The 17,511-nt window shown below is 46.2% G+C and overlaps 2 protein-coding genes across 4 annotated transcripts in view; one reads left to right on the top strand and one right to left on the bottom strand.

Annotated features, from left to right (window-relative positions):
- Nucleotides 1-1,317, bottom strand: part of syf2 (SYF2 pre-mRNA-splicing factor) — a 65,898-nt gene extending 64,581 nt beyond the window's left edge. Inside the window, exon 1 of the mRNA XM_011615687.2 lies at nt 1,272-1,317. The gene's annotated coding sequence lies outside the window, so the exon portion shown is untranslated. The remainder of the gene's footprint in view (nt 1-1,271) is intronic.
- Nucleotides 1-17,511, top strand: part of runx3 (RUNX family transcription factor 3) — a 39,435-nt gene that overhangs the window by 4,878 nt on the left and 17,046 nt on the right. For 2 of the 3 annotated variants that reach the window (XM_029825710.1, XM_011615537.2), the window contains exons 3-5: nt 10,571-10,812; nt 11,365-11,521; nt 12,706-12,810. In XM_029825710.1, coding sequence (XP_029681570.1) covers nt 10,571-10,812; nt 11,365-11,521; nt 12,706-12,810 — 504 coding nt within the window. 3 annotated transcript variants of the gene reach the window in all.

The raw sequence follows: 17,511 nt of genomic DNA, 5'->3' as shown, positions 1-17,511 counted from the left end.
CCAACAGAAGGTTTTATTTTATCATATGTGAAAGCTTACCAAAGATCAGAGGAACTCATTCTGTCTCCACCAAAGGATTAAAAGAAATTTTGATATATAAAAGGGGAAAAAAAATCCTCCAGACTCTCTTCATGTCATTATGTACAGCTTTAATCATGCAAAAAACATCCTTATAACCTCTTCCTCTTCCCATAAGAAATATAAAAAAACTTAATTATGGTGAAGGGAAAAATGCAGATAATGATATGTTTGAGAGGCTGAAGGCTATGAAATGTTTTCAGATTCTCAGTTTTCTCCATTTTTTCCCCATTCAACTTGTTTACATACAGCTAATTGCTGTTGCTGCAATAAAACATGTTTTGGGGCTGCTTCTTCACTCTGCTCATCCATTAACTTCAACCACAGGGGTTTCATTTTTGAGGAAGCTACATTGGAAAAAAATGAAAGACTTTATCTTTGGGGGTGGGGGGTGTAAGAAATTCTACTGTGCCTTTCCACGTTGGAGGAAATGTCCCAAAATCTTAAATTTAAGGTAAAACATTAAAACAAACCAGCATTCTGTCACGCCCCTCTTAATGCCAATGCCAGCAAGCTAAACTAGAACATTCTTTAAACTTCATGTGTAAACTAAGTGCTACCTTATGTCTGCTGTGAGTTTGTTGGGACGTTATTTTACAATCCGCTGACCACATTGTTACTTTTAGAAATAAATGCATTCAGGTGTCCAAGTGGGCTGTAGTCACGTCCCATAAGTAAATATCCAATTCGTTTTTTTCTACATGGGATTCTAATTTAGATTAGCTGTTCGAATTTGACACGTGTCCATGGAAACGGGTATATTTTAAACTTCAGGTGGCTGAACAGCAAAACCAGTATGTAGCTTTGTGGCCAAAGCTGGTACTGCAACCTCATCACTGCGGAGCGTGTATCCCTCCGCCTCCCCCAGAGTCGAGGTCGCCAATTAGATTGCAAAAACGTTTAAATTTGACCGATGCACCGTGTCAACTTCGTTTCATAATGCCATAATGATCGTGTCAATGCTGGAACGTTTTCAGCATTATGCCGGAGAAACGGGCTCTGGTAATTCCTTGCTAATGTTAGCAATGACGAGTGGCCGTTTTTATTTCTGAAACAGCTGATTGCTGTTCAAATCGATGAGCCACCTGCTAGTGTACTATAAACAAGCATGCATAAAGTTACATGGAGAATATTTGAAGTGTCTGTCCCTACATGAATTCGAATTAAATTACCCAAACTTAGCAGAATCTTACCTGTCAAGGAGAAGATCGGATCGCTGAGGGGGCGGGGCTACACACCTGGAATGTCGTTTTCAGCGATATAAGTACGTACGGGCCATTTTATGATTACTTTAAATACATTTCTTACCTATGATTCTCTTCATTGCCATTTCAGGAGAAAAATATAATTTAGAAAGGACGTTTGGGGAAATATGGTCAAACAAAATCTCTTGCACGGTCTGTAAAATGTGACATATTGTGTTGCTGAGGTTTCTCCTGCCCACATTCCTCATGACTGCATGACATCTGCAGTTACGGATGTGAACCCTCAAATCTTTAATAAGTCACAATCGTGGCTGAATGGTTGAACGTGGAATTTTGCCCTGGAAACAGTGAGCAACATGACGGAAACTGTGGTGCGGCTAATTAGTGCAGCTCCCCAGTTGAAGGCGTCTCTTTATTGTGCAGTTGCAAAGTTGTGAGAATAATAATAGCAATAATAATAATAACAAAAGTAAACAGCATAGCATGAGTTATAGCAGAACAGAAGCATTTCTCTTTGAGGGGTTTTTGAGGTCATTTCATCACTCCTCAGGGTCTGAGTCAGAGAAGACCGGTGGATGTCAACATGATGACTGTGACGTTTTCCCACTCGAAATGCTGTCTGACCTCACTGTAATAACTGGACTAACGTATGGTTTACCCAAGCCAGTATGACCTGACAGTGACAACACAGAGAAGGACTTCACTGAGACCCGTGAAATGGCAGTCTCCTTCATGATTGTATCTACTGATAATGGGTTATTATATTTAAAGTGGTATTTTAAAGATTTCGGTGTGCTTGAACTTACAGTCGCTCGGGGGGGGAAAAAAACTACAATTGTGGTTGTTTTGTTGATTTTAGTTCCAGAAAATCCTCAAGAAGGACCTGGAAAGAGATTTTGGTTTGTTACAGAACAGAAGCTCAAAAGAGCTTCACCTTTCTGCTGGAGGGCTGTTTTAGCATAATAGCTTGTCATTCTAATGCTGCCGCACTGGCAGAAAGATGTTTGTGTTAGAAGCGCTTAAAGGATTTGAACACACGTTTCACCCTTTAATTAAGTTGATGACATAAGTCGCAGACAGCGGGCCAGTCATTCTGCCAGTATGAAGTTTGATTAGTCTAATCACCGGGCTCCGGGCTACTGATTGGGTTTACAAACGCTCCTTGTCATCGTTGTGTCATTAGCTTGTCGTTAGCTGCGGCTGTGTTGACGTGGAGCAGCGACGCGCTGCCCCTAAACACAGCAATCAGGGGATTAGTGTGCAGTTACGGCAAAGCCTCAATGGACGCTTGAGCCTCTGAGTCAAAGAGGAGAAGGTCCGGCGTTATTATGCGAATTCAATGCGGCCTGCGCGCTCAGTGTACGTGGGCACCACCACTTCTGATTAGCAACGCCGGTAATAGGAGGAAATATTCAGTTGGACATGTGGATTTCCAACCTTTTTCCAACCTCTCTCTTTTTCTGGGCTCCGAATAAACCAAGCCTTTGGCCAAGTCAGCGAGAAACTGAAATAGGTTTTGAACTCCAATTGGGTTTGTTTAATCTCAAACTGGGACTCCAGCCTGCAGACTTCACAGACACAGCTGGATGCAGCAGAGCGACTCTGGAGTCGCCGCAGAGACACTCGGTGACATTTGGAGGTGATTTATTTGCTTTTTGACCTAACTTGAAATCGACGGGAATGACAATAATCACTTACTGTGCAAAAAAAATTGGATTAATGAAGAGTGACAGTATGTTTCTAATTTGTCTCCTGGGAGTTGCCACGCCCTTATTTCCATAAATTGAAGGAGTCTAAGCTGCGAGGACCAGCCAAATACTCTCCACAAGTTGTCTCCTCTGAAGAGGAAAGTAGCGAGGACGTTTGACAGGAAACCAGTGCTGGATTCCTGCTTAAATCGAGCTGCATTCTGTGGTGAGTCAAATGGTGCTTGTGAGTCTGAATTCCCTCTGAAGAGGGAAATAATGCAAATTCAATCTTTGGGCACACTTTGAAGTCCATTTGCCGACGTACGAGTGTGCCAGAGCCTGGAATGAACCCTGCTGAAAGAGAGCCTGAAAGGACTGATAGCAACAAAGACTGGTGACGATAAATACACGTCAGTGTTGTCTGTCCGCCAAAGTGCTCGTACTGTTAGCTAATCATGGCACTTTCAAACACAGAAAGCACGCTTTAGGCAAGTTTGCCTCCCGAAATGTCACTATGAAGACGAGTGAGTGTACGAGTGTAAAAACTACTTATCTGGCACTGTGCCAGCACTTTTTTTTCTCCCCCCCTTAATTTTATGGTTAGCATTCATGCCATTCATATCATACGCTACATTCCTGCCCAGTCATTTTAGGCAACGATGCCCTGGACTTCAAAAACTAAAAACATGCAGCTTATGTTGCAGAGAGGAATGAACAACAGCATTCCAAGTGCGACCACATTAAAGCTTCCCCTCACCACGGGGTCGCAGACCATCCCGATTGCCTCTCATCAGCCTGAGATCCGAGACCGACACTTTACCTGCGTAATCTAATTTCTCTTTGCAACTCCCCTGGACTCAGCGTGGTTCTACTTTCGAGAGGGCACAGACGCACGGCAAGCACAAAGGGACATTGTCTGCTGGCGCAAATGTGGTTTACAGCCTCCGTTGAAGGCACCGCGGTTGATGGAAGCCATGCACACTTCCTAATATTCAACTCACATGCAATTTCCAGAGGAGGAAAAAAAAAGATGTGGGCTGGTTTTGCCCGTGTACGAGTGATACGTCTCACAGTGAGGTTACTGAGCCACCAGGCTCGGGCAGCCCCCTGCCCCCCTCCCCACCAGGCTCTGGTGGCACTACTATATTTGAGTGGGATCTAGAGTAGCAGGCTGCGTTGCCAGTCAAACGTGTTTTGGCTGTCAGACTGAACGGCTTCCAGCTCTGCCATTCGCCTCCTCTCCTCGTCAGTAGGAGCTGTTTGATCTGACAGAGAGGCTCCATTAGAGACACGGGGAAGTTCAGCTGCTGGGAGGTTGGATGACCTCAACAGTCAGAGTAACAGCCCAGAACGGAAAAAAAAGGTTTGCACACACAGTCTGGTTACAATCTTGGTGTCTGTGCATCTATAAATGTCCCTGACTATTATATGTCCTTATACTAGGTAGGTGGTTACATGAGGAAGAGTATAAAAGTGACTGACGTACTCAAACTGTAGAAACTGAAGACGCTGAAGGCTGGAACACGGCTGCCGTGCGCTGGCGGCATGATTTATGGACCAGATTCATGATGGAAGCAGTGGTTTAATGGCTCCACTGAAGCCCACTGGCCACCGCGCTGGTGTCGCTCGATGAATTTGCATCACCGGTTCAACCGCTGACTCCATCAATCAGGCGGAACACTGACAATCTGATTCTCCTGGAGGAACAAACACGGTTGAAATGAGGCTCAGGGCAGCGAGCTGCTGTGGATGTGGTGAAAGTCTGGCATGATCTGCACGTGGCAGCTGGGCCTAGGTGAGCTCCTGGCATCAGGGGGCTTTGCGGCAGTTAAACTGTCACACGCGGGATCAGTAAATCTGTTGCAGAAGGTAAATGCAGCACAAGAGCCGCGCAGGTGTGCGCGCATGTGTTCCCCAGTCGGAGGTTGTCAAAATGTTAGCGCTGCTCGTCGGTGCGTCTTTGTCTCTCGGCTCCTCTTAGCGAGACACATTTGGCAGAGTCAAAGTGAGTCAGGATACGCTTGCGTGTGTGTGTGTGTGTGAGGGGTGGGGGTGCTGTCACTTTGGCAACGCAGCTCCACATATTGCAGTGATTACCACAGCGGAAAAATGTTTTTCTGCAACATGCAATTACTACAGATTACAGATTGCCATCCTTGCATCAGAAGCTTTCGCTGGAAGAGAAGAAACAGCACATTTGTGTATGTGTGTTGTCACACGCAAATAGATGGAGAGACAGACACAAAGACAAAGAAAGATGAGAAATGATTATAGCTCACACTATAAACCGCAACTGAGACCCAAAAAAAAAAAAATGGGGGAGTTGATGTATTTATGGGACTCATTTGGATTTAAAAGTTACGCTAACTTCAAGGAGTAAATAAAGACCCTGGAAAAGAACACAATCTGTCCCTCAGCGAGTTGGCGAAAAGTATTTTGTCCGTCATCGGCGAGACTATGAAAATCCTACATCATCAAGAAATGCGCAAGTGGCCAGAAGGAGTCGTGGCGTTTCGGACTGCTGCAGGTTACAAATCGCCACAAATATTAAGGTCACACAAGACAATGTAGCCCAGCGGCGGTGCCCCACAGCAAGGCAGGGCCCGATTCACTCACCCACCAGATCAAAACTCCAACCAAAGTGCTCCTATAATAGCTCCGAGGCCCTTTGGTGCGCTTCCCGTTCAATGCTACTTTTAGTGGGTTTTCTGAAGAATAAACAGGCCTGGGAACCACATCACAGGGTGCTGACTGTCATCGTTGGGTGAGTGCACCCGATGGATGATGTGAGGGCGGTGCGCCCGTGACACAGGGGGTTGTGTGGAGTTTCCCCCCTGGGACTGCCACGGGTGTGGTGTGTGCCATTGAATTGCCACTGGAAGGGGCAGGAGGGGAGCCTGGCCACGTTTAACCCTAACGTGCTGATCCCAGTGGCTCCTGCACCTTATTGTGAAAGGGGAGTTCTCTTTTCTTGGTATTAGGAGGAGGAATATGCTGGGAGGCGACACGCTAAATTCTGTTTTAATTTTTCGTTTTTTAAAAAAGGGAACATATTTGATCCTTTAAGGTTATGTTAAAGATGTTTATCTCTTCTTCGGGTCAAGCAATTAAATCTAAGTTGCTGTTTGGCCGCGTTAAATAAAATACAACCCTATCTGGGGAAGTATATAAAATTACACAAATCAAAGCTTTCAGACTCATTTTTTCTCCATTTTCAAGCAGAGTATAAACACCTAGATATTGAGCCACAACTGCTCATAAGGCCTTATGAATATAGGCTATTAATTACGCATAACCAGACACACGGCTTCCCAGGTAAGTTGAGTGCAATTGTAGTAGAAAGCTGCAGATAAAAAACAAGAGACAAGACCATTAAGAGCTGAAACCGACCTTAAATATACAAGCACATTCCTGCGACCCCTAAAACTAACACAGACAGTGCTGGCGGAGGAGAAAAACAACATGAATTTATACCACCAAAATAAACCAATGTGTTTCCTATTTTCTCGTATGAACATCAAAATGGACAAAAAATGACCACCAATTGTGATGTGCTGACATATTATGTAATCAGAATTTGAGAGAGAATCGGCCATCAGAGCAGCGGCAGCCTGAAACCCAAACAGTCTGGACCCACTGGCTGTTGTTTAAAAGCCCCCCAATGCACACACACACACACACACACACATGTATATAAACACTGCAGCGCTGGGAGATGATTGGCCTTTGAGGGGACCATCGCAAATGGATTGGGCGGCTTACATCATGCGCCGAAGTCTAATCACAGACACTTTTGTCATATCGAGGAGGGAAAAAACGTCCATTTCGGAGCAGGCGAGGCCTCAAAAGAGAGAGAGAGAGAGAGAGCGAGAGAGAGGAGGGTAAACAAGCCCCGCGTTCCACAGCCGCCACAGAATTCATCATTCACAGAAAAAAAAAAAAATACCCCAAGACCCAATGTAGAGCTAATTTAATCCAAGAGGAATAAAACTCCATCTCACAGAAGTCGTCCATTCAGGACACTCATATTTCCACTCCGGAGAAACCTCCGGCTGAAACTCGAGCAGACACTTTTCGGAAGGAATGCATTCAGCGGGTTGAGGGCCAAAGCTCGCCCTGTAATTTGTGAATGTACAGAGATGTGTGACCGCCGCAGCTCCTCTAAAGATAGAAATCTTTGTCTTATGTCATCGCCGAACCTCAAACTATTTCTAATTGCCCCCATATCCCCCATTTCCAAATGAATAGCTACCTATCCAAAGGCTTATGTGTGCATGTCTGAAAATAGCCCCAGAGTTTACACAAGCAGAGAGATCATACTGGGTAAAAACCTAAAAGGATCTTCTCATATCTGAGAGTGTCCCCGTCTTCAAAGACACTTTAAAGTGGCAACGGAGGCTGTGTGGGTGGCACTGGCAGTCAGAGGGGGTCTATACAGCCCAAAGGCGTCCTGCGTCCTCTGCTAATGGGGATCAGGAGGAGTCTTTTTCACATAAAAATGCAAAGTGAGTGGATTTTCCTTCATTTGGAGGAAGATTGCGCTACAATGAAAAGGCTTCATAGCAACCCAGGAGGAAAAAAGGTTATTTGTTGACCAACCACGAGTGAAACCAGGATGGATCCTGGGTGCTGTCACATTTCAGCGCTAAGGGTCTCACGGGCGGAGGCCTGGTGGAGGTGGGTCCGAGGTTCCTCCTGCTGTCCAGTAATTTCAGGTGGATGCCCCCCAGATCATTAAAAAGCACTGGGAGCCACGGCTGCTGGCTGAAACCGTAGAAACTGCTTGTTGAACTGCAGAGGTCTAAATGTGACAGGCGCCCAGAGCTCATATTAAAGGCTGAGTGGGGAATGGTTGGTGTGTGTGGTCACGTATTAATAATGAACTGGGGGGGGGGGGGGGGGGGGGGGGGGGGGACAATGCCAGTGACTAAAATATCACTGGTATTGTCAGTCCCAGTTGAGCTGTCCGTCCCATAGCAGCAGCCTGATGGTCCCGCTGACCAGGTGGAATCTTTTTAAACAATTAGGGTGAATTATTGCTACTTAGATTTCTGCACATTTATTATTTTATTTTAAGTTTCTGCTGAAGTTATTTTACTAAAGTTTTTTAAAATAATTCGTACAGAATGTAATGATAATTTAACTGTACATTTGTATGTTTGTAATTTTTTTACATGCTTATGTTGGTGTAATGAGTTGAAATTATTTGAGTGTTTATTTTTGTTTTTACTTTTAAAAATTGAGTAAATATTCTATTTAAATATATTTATTATTAAGGTGATAAACGTCTGAAAATGATTAAAATCGTGACAAATAAACATGTAAAATGATATCATTTAAAATTACACAACTAAGTCTGTGATGATGTCGGGAATTGTAATATTATTATTTTAAAATCATTTATTTTATTCGCTGTTTCTCTCTGATTTGCCGGAGAAACAAACAGTCAAACCAGGCGCCTGGCATAGGTGAGCATTATTTAGTCTCAATGTCCAAAATAAATCACTTTATTATTATTAAAAAAGAAAAAGACACTGACATCACTTTCAAAATACGTTTCACAAAAGCCCAAATCGACTCTTTCAAAAGCCCGTCATCTTACATGCATCAATAAAAGCTAAATCACTCGCTAATCAAAAACATGTGCTGACAATAATTTTACAGATGTAAAGAGTTTAAATAGAATCCGTCCAGTGAGACACCGACGGTGCTCGCTGGCATTTCCTCAGCAGTTATTTATAGGTGTCCAAACAGAAGACACAAAATAAACCAGTAAATTCCCTAAATGTGAGGCTTTGGTGCGACGACAGATGTGACTTTATTAAACGAGTAAACGTCTGCGCTTTGATAATAACTCAATTTGGAGCCTTGGTAAATATTTTGGCAGTCTGGCGGGAGCGGAGAGGGAAACAGACATAAAAGTCACAGTCGATTTTTGAAATTAAATTATCCAAATTAGGAAGCCATTCAGTCATCCGGCAACAGATAAAAGTCTCTTTTGCTCTGCAGATGTGAAATGTCCGCCTCTGCATGTCTGGAGTGACGGATTGAAAAGGCAAATGCGCCAACTAGCGTCGGAAGGCTGCGGCGTGTCTGCAGGATGCTTCACCAACCTTCAATATTTCAGATTTTCTGATGAGTTCAGCCTCCTACGCGCACGGCGGCGGGTCTGCCCCCCCTTCTGATGTGGAAGAAACACTTTCTTGTCTCCTAGAATCGTTTCATTAATTCAGAAAAGCCAGTTAATCTGTCACATGCCCGCAATTTCATTTTATAGGCCCAATGCTACTTAGGAACTGCGGCTGTGGCGCAGAAAAAAACAGGTTTTGAAAATAAATAAAATGAAACGGCGGGGTTTTTGCCGTCAGAATCATTATTACGCCGTGAAACAATTAACAACAGGTTGAAAAGCGCCTGTGGTGCGACATGATCACTGGGATTAAAATGAGGTGCACTTTCTAAATGTCTATACTGAATCAACTATACCTTAATTGTTAAATCGCTTCTCTCGTAGTGAGGGAACTATTCCATTCACCGCCTTTCAAATTAAATTAAACATTTATAACGTTTATTCGCAGCCAGTCGCGTTTAAAGTGCATTAACGTATCGCAACGTGAAAAAAGAAAACACAAAAAAGGGCCTTTTTTTTTATTAAAACAACTTCCCCCCCAAAAAAAACTTATAGTTCCGTCCGTCACTTAATCTGACTCCGTATGTTCCTGTGAGCATATAGAGCAGATCTGAATCCATAATTCAGCTCTTGTGTGACAACCGTGGAGCGGAGCCGAACAGCGAGGCGCGCAGCGTGATTGGTCCGCGGGAAGCCCAGCCCAGCGCGGCCATTGGCGGAGAGCGTCTCCACACTCCCAACCACAAAACACTAAAATGACTCGGGTAAAATAATATCGCGGCACTCTGCACCGAGTTCAGCTTCGCGGTTCCTTCTTGCGCCATAAGGATAAGTTGAAAGGAAACTCCTGAGCAGGAGCGACGGGACAGCTCGTATTTTTAAATGAATATCGACGGCAGGATCGGATCGGAGCAGCTTTTACGCACGGACAGGAGAGCGGTGTGCTCCGAGTTTAGCTCGTCTGTAGACATTCTGCTTTGAGACTTTTACGCTTTAGTCTTTTGTAAGACATTTGAAGTCGAATCTGACAAAAGTTTGACTTTTTTCCTGTTTATTTTTTTTCCACCGAATAACAGAACTGTGCGTCGCGGCTGGATTAACTGTTCGCTGATCATCTGACGAACTAAGTTTTTAATTTTAAATTTTTTTTTTTTAAAAGATTGATTGACTGACTTCGAGTGAGAACTTGAGTAGTTTGTGGTGCTGAACCGTGTCAAATGACAAGTTCAGCATCGAGTTTGGGGACTGCAAGCAATTCTGCTGAAGTTATTGAAGCGTAAAGAGCCTCCACATGTTCCCTGGTACAGAGAAACCCAGAGTCGTCTGAGTTCGGTGTTTCTCGCCTCCATCCTTACGCTCACGCTGTGGACCCCTGAGCCCTTCCGCGCCCGGAGGAAACAGACCTGCTCGTCTGATCCAAGCCATCCAGGTGGCTCTAACCCAAACTGTTGTGATGCATATTCCCGTAGAGCCGCCCACGACCAGACGGTTCACGCCGCCCTCCACGTCCTTCCCCTGTAGTAAGATTGGAGACAGCAACGGGGCAATGGCCACCCCGGGTCCCTTAAGGTCAAGACCGGACACCAGGAACATGGTAGACGTCCTGGCGGACCACGCCGGCGAGCTGGTCCGGACAGACAGCCCAAACTTCCTCTGCTCCGTCCTCCCGTCTCACTGGAGGTGCAACAAAACGCTCCCCGTGGCTTTCAAGGCAAGACACATGGCTTCTAATTACGCGGTGTTAGATTTTAATGACGCACAATGTGGTTTTTCTAATTCTGTAAAATGTAGAACAGCAGACTAAAAAAAAAAACAACCTCTCATAGTGTTTGTCAAGAGTCGTTTATTTAGACTGATATTTTGTTAATTTATATTAGCTTTGTTTCAATATATTTGTATGATCCGAAAGATAACACCTCCAATCATCATGGAGAAAATCCGCACTGCTAAATCTATAACAACAATATATAACAAAACCACGTTTTGATATTTTTTCCCCGGAGTTTCGGTTTGTTATATTTGGATTTATTGACCTTTCTGTTAGGCCTAAAAGAAAACAGAGCGCCAATTAAACAATGAAAGCTGTGTTAGGATTCACTGTCGGTTGTCACTAATGGTTCAGTGATGGTTTATTTTAGACATGTTGGATAAACTGACCAACCTGCTTTAATATTAACGGATCCGGATGCGGTTTCGCGCGCGTCGCCTATGCGCATGCATGTGTCTCGGTGACCCAAAGTTACCGCCCGCTCTCCGTGTGCAGGTCGTGGCTCTTGGGGATGTGCCCGACGGGACTCTGGTCACGGTGATGGCCGGAAACGACGAGAACTACTCGGCCGAGCTGAGGAACGCCTCGGCCGTGATGAAGAACCAGGTGGCCCGCTTCAACGACCTGCGCTTCGTGGGCAGGAGTGGACGAGGTGAACACACACACACACACGCACACGCACGCACACACACACACACACACACACACACACACACACACGCACGCACACACAGCGACTGAGCCTGCTGACAGTGCGTTATTTTCTTATGCGCATGGGGGGGAAATAATTTGAAAATGAAATGTTTTACTTTGCTTGCGAGGATGGTAAAATCTATATTTAAAACTCTCGATTTTTAACCTCTTATGCGCGAGTTCCCACAATCTAAACTGCTGTTTATGGCTGTCCTGTTCAAGTGGCTGCGTCCCGATGTGACTGTGATTTTTATTACCCAGGAGTATCACCCCGGTAAAAAAAAGAATAATAATAATAATAATGGCAATTGTGACGTTAATATTTGATTTCTAAAATCATGCATTTTTATTCTCTCGTCATCGAACTGGAGCGAAATATTGCGCTTACCAAGGCCGTTGAACAGCGTTACTGTGGCGTATTTTTACTGCGTATATATTTTTAAAAATCAAATCCTCTCGGCTTGCAGGTATAAATCGTCCAAAAGAGACATTAATCAGAAGTAAAGCACAATTTTAAAAAAAAATCATCCAGAGAGGAATTTCTGTCCTCCCTGTCGGAGCTTTTGTTGTGGATCTCTTTTTTTTCTCCAGTTTTAATAAATATAATAGTCACGTGGTGGAAAATCAGCCCTCGGCTTTTAAAATGAAACGTAGACTACTGGGATTAATTTCTACCCTGACTTGCACCCACGAAGTATCTATTTGACAAGATGAGAGGGGGGTGGAGGTCGCAGAAGAGGCGCGAGGCCGCTGTGATGCTACCCCCCCAACCACCATCACCATCACCCCGCCCGCGCACGAAGCTAGACGCACATGGAAGCAAGAGCCCGTGCACAAAACCCGCAGTGTAAAGCTTTTAGGACAATCTGGAAGACATTCCCTCAATAATCTAAATCATGCACGCTGTCGGGCCATCAACAGAGGTGGTCTCAGCCGCTTTTGTTTCCTCTAATTCAGGGGGTGGGGGGGGGGGGGGGGGGTGGGGGGGGGGGGGGGGGGGGGGTAGTAATCGAAGCTGAACTAACGGTGTATTGTTGCGAAGTACGAGCGAAGAGATTATAATGCGCACATAATTCAAAAAAGACTTGTTTGAAAAAAGTGCACATGCGCGTGTCCCTGACGGAGCTGATCTGTGCGCTGCAGGAAAGAGCTTCACTCTGACCATCACCGTGTTCACGGGGCCGCCGCAGGTCGCCACCTACCACCGCGCCATCAAAGTCACCGTGGATGGACCCCGAGAGCCACGCAGTGAGTACCCACCCAACCAGCCACACACGCACGCGCGCGCGCGCGGTCCTGGTTACGCGAGGGCGCGGAGGTGTTAATGTTCTCACAAGCGCACCTGCCTCTGAAACTGGTGGGCGGCTCATATGAAAATGAAACAGACAAGATACATTTATGAGTTTAAAACAAAAGGTTGAGAAGAGATCATTTGTTCTTGTGATATGCTAAAGCTCCTTCTTAAAAAAAAAACAACTTTGTGGGATGGAGCGTCAATGTTGCACTGGCACTGCTTTTAATTTCGGAATTGTGATCTTGGTGTGTGTAGGAGGGCGGTGGGGGTGTTAAAGGAAAATGGAAAAACAGAAGGCTTAAACCGTGACCACAATAGTGGCATCTTGAGTAAGACCCGAGGCCGCAAGAGCCCGCCTCCTCGTCACCTCCTGCCCACCCCCGACCGTCCTCAGCTCTGCCCAGAGAAACAGAGAATCTCCACCTGCTGGCCACAAAAGTGGCGCCGTACCTTAACAGAAAGTGAGGCCCAAGACGCGTAGAGCTGGGCCGCGGCTGAGGACTGAAGGTGGGAAGCCATGGCTCCGGGGTTGTGCGCAGCTCCTGTGTGAAGTAGGAATATTTGGGACAGGGAGGATTTAACCCAGTCAAAACAGACCGCGGTGGAGGGGAAAGGGAAAGTCAGGGCAAGTGCTTGCATGAGGTGGGACACATGGCTGGCAGAGAGGAAACTGAGGGGCACCGCGCAAGGGGGCAGAACCCCCCCCCCCACCCTCCCCACCTGCCTGAACACTATTTTCAGAGCATTAAAGAGAACAGAGTCTGCAATGGAGGAGGAGACTAGATAATAATAAACACGCCGTGTGTGTGTGTGTGTGTGCGCGCATGGTTTCAATTTGATCGGGTGTAGTTAAAGAAGAAGGGGGGAAAAAAAGACCTGATGTGTCTCCGAGGGTAAAAGTATTCTCGTGCGTGTCTGTGTGCGCCCCAGCTGGAAATAATGGTGTACATTAAGGTTGTCTCCTGCCTGTCTGTCAACGCGTCGCGGCTACAGCCGGGGCGTCAGAGTGGCCGCGCTACTTTTACACCCACGCTGGGTGCTATAATGTGACACTGTTTAATATAGGGCGACAGGAATTTAGGGGGGCCAATAAAGTGTAGCATGGTGTGAGAGGGAATTCATAAAATGAGAAAATAAACCCCTCACAAAGGCTGTCGCTGCTAATGCATTTAGATGGCATTTTTAGGTACCAGGACCTGCAAGCAGGGGTTGTTTGCTCTGAACTGCCGGTGTGGTCTCATAGCTATAATGTGAATAAAAGACCCTGCAGTTAGACGCAGATGATCAAAGAGCTGTTTGGAGCTAATACAATGAGCTATTTGTGTTGCTGCACATGTAAATTCGTCATTAGAAGGGCTGATTGAGATAAAACGATTTCTCATATTTAAACAAGAGACAGATTTTAAGATCACAAAGATCATTCTTGTCCCAGGACGCAGGAACAAGCTCTGGCCTTCAGATGTTATTAGCGCCATAAAAGTAATCTGATTCTTTTGGAACCGCACGGCATCGCGTCAGAGGGACGTCTTTTGTCAACAAACTAAATTAGCAGCCTCTTTTCATAACTAATCTCATCTCAGGGATGTCAACACTGCTCTGATTCTTGTTTTTTAATCACCGGTGCCCCATGTCGGTCTAAACGTCGCGCTGGGCAGCCTCTGCCAGGGCGCCTTTCACCTGCCTGCTGCCTCGGCGCGGCTTTACGAGCTGTTTGAGAGGGAGCCTGCGTTTGTGTGGCTGTCGGTGGGTGTGCAGCGGGAGCTGGGAAGGACTGCAGAGGCTTTAATCAATGTTGACTGAGCCAGTCAGGAGAACCTGAAAGACAGGGCTGCAGCGGTGCCTTGCCAGTGGCACTAATTCACCCAGAACACCTCTTTAAAACTTTAAATATACATATGAGCGTAGATTTACACACACAGTACGCACACGTGGGCATGCACATAGTGTTTTGAATTCTGAGCAGACAGCAGGCTGCATGTTCAGTTCAGTATTTTTGTCTTCTGTGCTGCTGGTTTCCTCATCTCACATCCGACGTTCATCAACAAACGCACACAGCCCCCCCCCCCCCAGACTCCGCCCCAACCACCCTTGCGCTATCTGTCATATTATATAATCACACTTGGAATCACAAATGCTGCAGCTGAAACTTCTCTGTGTGCACGGGTGTCAAGCTAAGAAGTGAGCACCCGCAGCTGACAGGCCGACAAGGTTAGAATGTCAACGTGCACGTGCGCGCTGTTGCCGGTGCCCCGTGTTTCACCACCTTTTTGCTCCCCAACTTACACACGACAATAGCCGCTGTGTTCCTGTCCGAGGGGTCGTGGGACAAGAGAGAACTCTGCTTTTCAGACCGCAACTTTATGCGTTGAGAGGCTTTTATAGGGTTCACGGCATTTGAAGTTGGACTTTGGGACAGTCAGCGCTGGAGTTTGTGCGGTTATGTCGCTTGATGACACCCCAGGGATGATGGCTGCGCCTCACCTGCTAGCATAACTCCAGGGTGTACATGCAGCTCACGCGTTTTTAAAGCCACAGGCCCTCCAAAATCTCACTGCTGCCGTGTTTTGTTGTCTCTGTTTACACTGCTGGGGTGTGTTCAGGCAGCTCCCGGAGGAGAATGGCAGGGATTGGGGGGGGGAGTCCGAGACAGCGGGAGGTGCAAGTTGGAGTTGGCAGATTGATTCTATTTGCATTTGGCACACAGACTGTACAAAGTATGCAAATAGACACACAATGGGGTTTGCTGTGTTATTTTTCCAGTGATAGTGCAGTTTCTCTAGAAAGTCAACAAAACCATAGCACGCACGCGCTTCTGTGCGTATGAGTGCGTGCGTGCACAGTTCGTACACCTGCCAGGTGTGTCCATCTCTTTAAGTTGGCCCAGTGAGCCACGCCCATGCCCCACAAATCACATGAAAGGCTCTCCCTCGCCGAGAGTTGGTCTCTCAAAGGCAACTTTGATGTTTGTAACTGGAGATGGGTGTATTTGAAGCAGGGCCTACAGGTGTATGAGTGCCAGGAGGGGGGGGGGGGGGGGGGGGGGGGGGCAGTGGCACGTCTGATGATGGGTGGTTTCCTGAATGCTATAACCAGCCGTGACTCCCACATGTAAATCCCGGAGACATGGAGGCCTGCGCCTGCACACAGGCTCCCTCTATCACATTCCCACTCAGACAGTGTTCAGCTTCCGCCAACTCATGACCAACAAATGTATTATTTGCTAACGTTGATATACAGTTTGGAGAAGCCGCGCTCCGTGGCGTACCTCTTCCCCGGGGTCACTCCAGATGCGTCACGATTAGCCTCCATGATTAAGTGTAGACAAATATTGGCCAACTGATAAATCCTCTGGAATGCAGCAGGTTTGGATGGATTTCAGCACGTCGGGATAAAACATTCGCTGCGTTCCGAGGTTTGAGGCTTGTGATGGGTGGCACATGAGGACAGTTGCCTCCAGTAGTCAGGCAGGATGTCGGCTTATTACAGCAGGCCAATCATGCTGCAGGACTTTTTTGGGGGGACGAGATCTTTATTCTGTTTTAACGTCCGATACTGTTGCTGAGCGTGGAAGCGCTGACATAAAAGTATCTGTACTATTCAATATCAAATGATGTTGTGGGAGAGTAAATAAAGGACCGACATGAAATCTTGTTGACCACTGTTGCCACCTTAACCACATCTAGAAGCTTTGAGGCCAACTCCCTTTTGAGGTTTATACAAACACTCGCAGACACACACGCACACACAGCTGCTGGTAATCCTGTACAGGCTTTTGTACTTATAGACTCCTCTGTGAAAGCGACGCTAATTATTCAGCTACCTCGACTAAACCGGATCGGAAATTTCCAGCTCTTTCATTCGCCCGCTGCCCTGCGTGCATTTATTTTTGCAGCATCAATGCACAAGTTTCTTAAGGAAAAATAAAGAAACATTGTCTCAAATGTTCAAATGGGGTAGTGTCTCCTCCTCGGGCCAGTGGATGACTGCTGGAGACAAACACAATGTCCTCAGGGTGAAACGCCTTTTCTTTTCCATGCTGACAAAATAAAAAAAAAACCCATTTTTGCCAACGCTATACAAAATGAGAGGCCGCGGACAGCGCGTTTAATTCCTCGTGATGATGCAAGAAGAAGTCATTTTCTCAGAAGCAGCGTCATTCCCTCCCACACTATCTCCACCTTGAAACATCGGCCAAGTGTCCTTCCTGTTTACCCTCCTCGGGAAGTAAAATGCCCACCTCTGTGTATGTCTTCCTTATTTGCTCTGACCCCTTACAGCAGGGAGCCATTACGACCTTTCAGCTGTAATTCAATAAAAGTTCCGTTCTGCATTTAGAAAAATAAATGGCCCATGAGACATGGAATATTTTGTACCCTGCTGCATTAAAGCCCTAAACTGGTTTCTATGTTAGGGCAGCAGGGATGAAGGCATGGGGTGGGGGGGGAGGGGGGGGGGGGGGCTGGTTTGTGGGAAGAAGACACCTGCTGGTTACTGGAAAAGACATGGTGCACCACCACCCTGCGGTTTTTGGATATTTATTTCTTTAGGCCTTAACGGTTAGGAACAGTGAGCAAATAATAGGTGTAGCGAAATCTTTCTTTTGCTTCCAGGAGCTGAGAAGGTTGTAATCCTCTGGGTAAACACAGGGGGAAACC

Source organism: Takifugu rubripes, chromosome 2 (genome assembly GCF_901000725.2).
Source record: "Takifugu rubripes chromosome 2, fTakRub1.2, whole genome shotgun sequence".
Taxonomy (NCBI): domain Eukaryota; kingdom Metazoa; phylum Chordata; class Actinopteri; order Tetraodontiformes; family Tetraodontidae; genus Takifugu; species Takifugu rubripes.
Note: the sequence above shows the minus strand (reverse complement) of the source record. Positions and strands in the feature narration are given on the sequence as shown.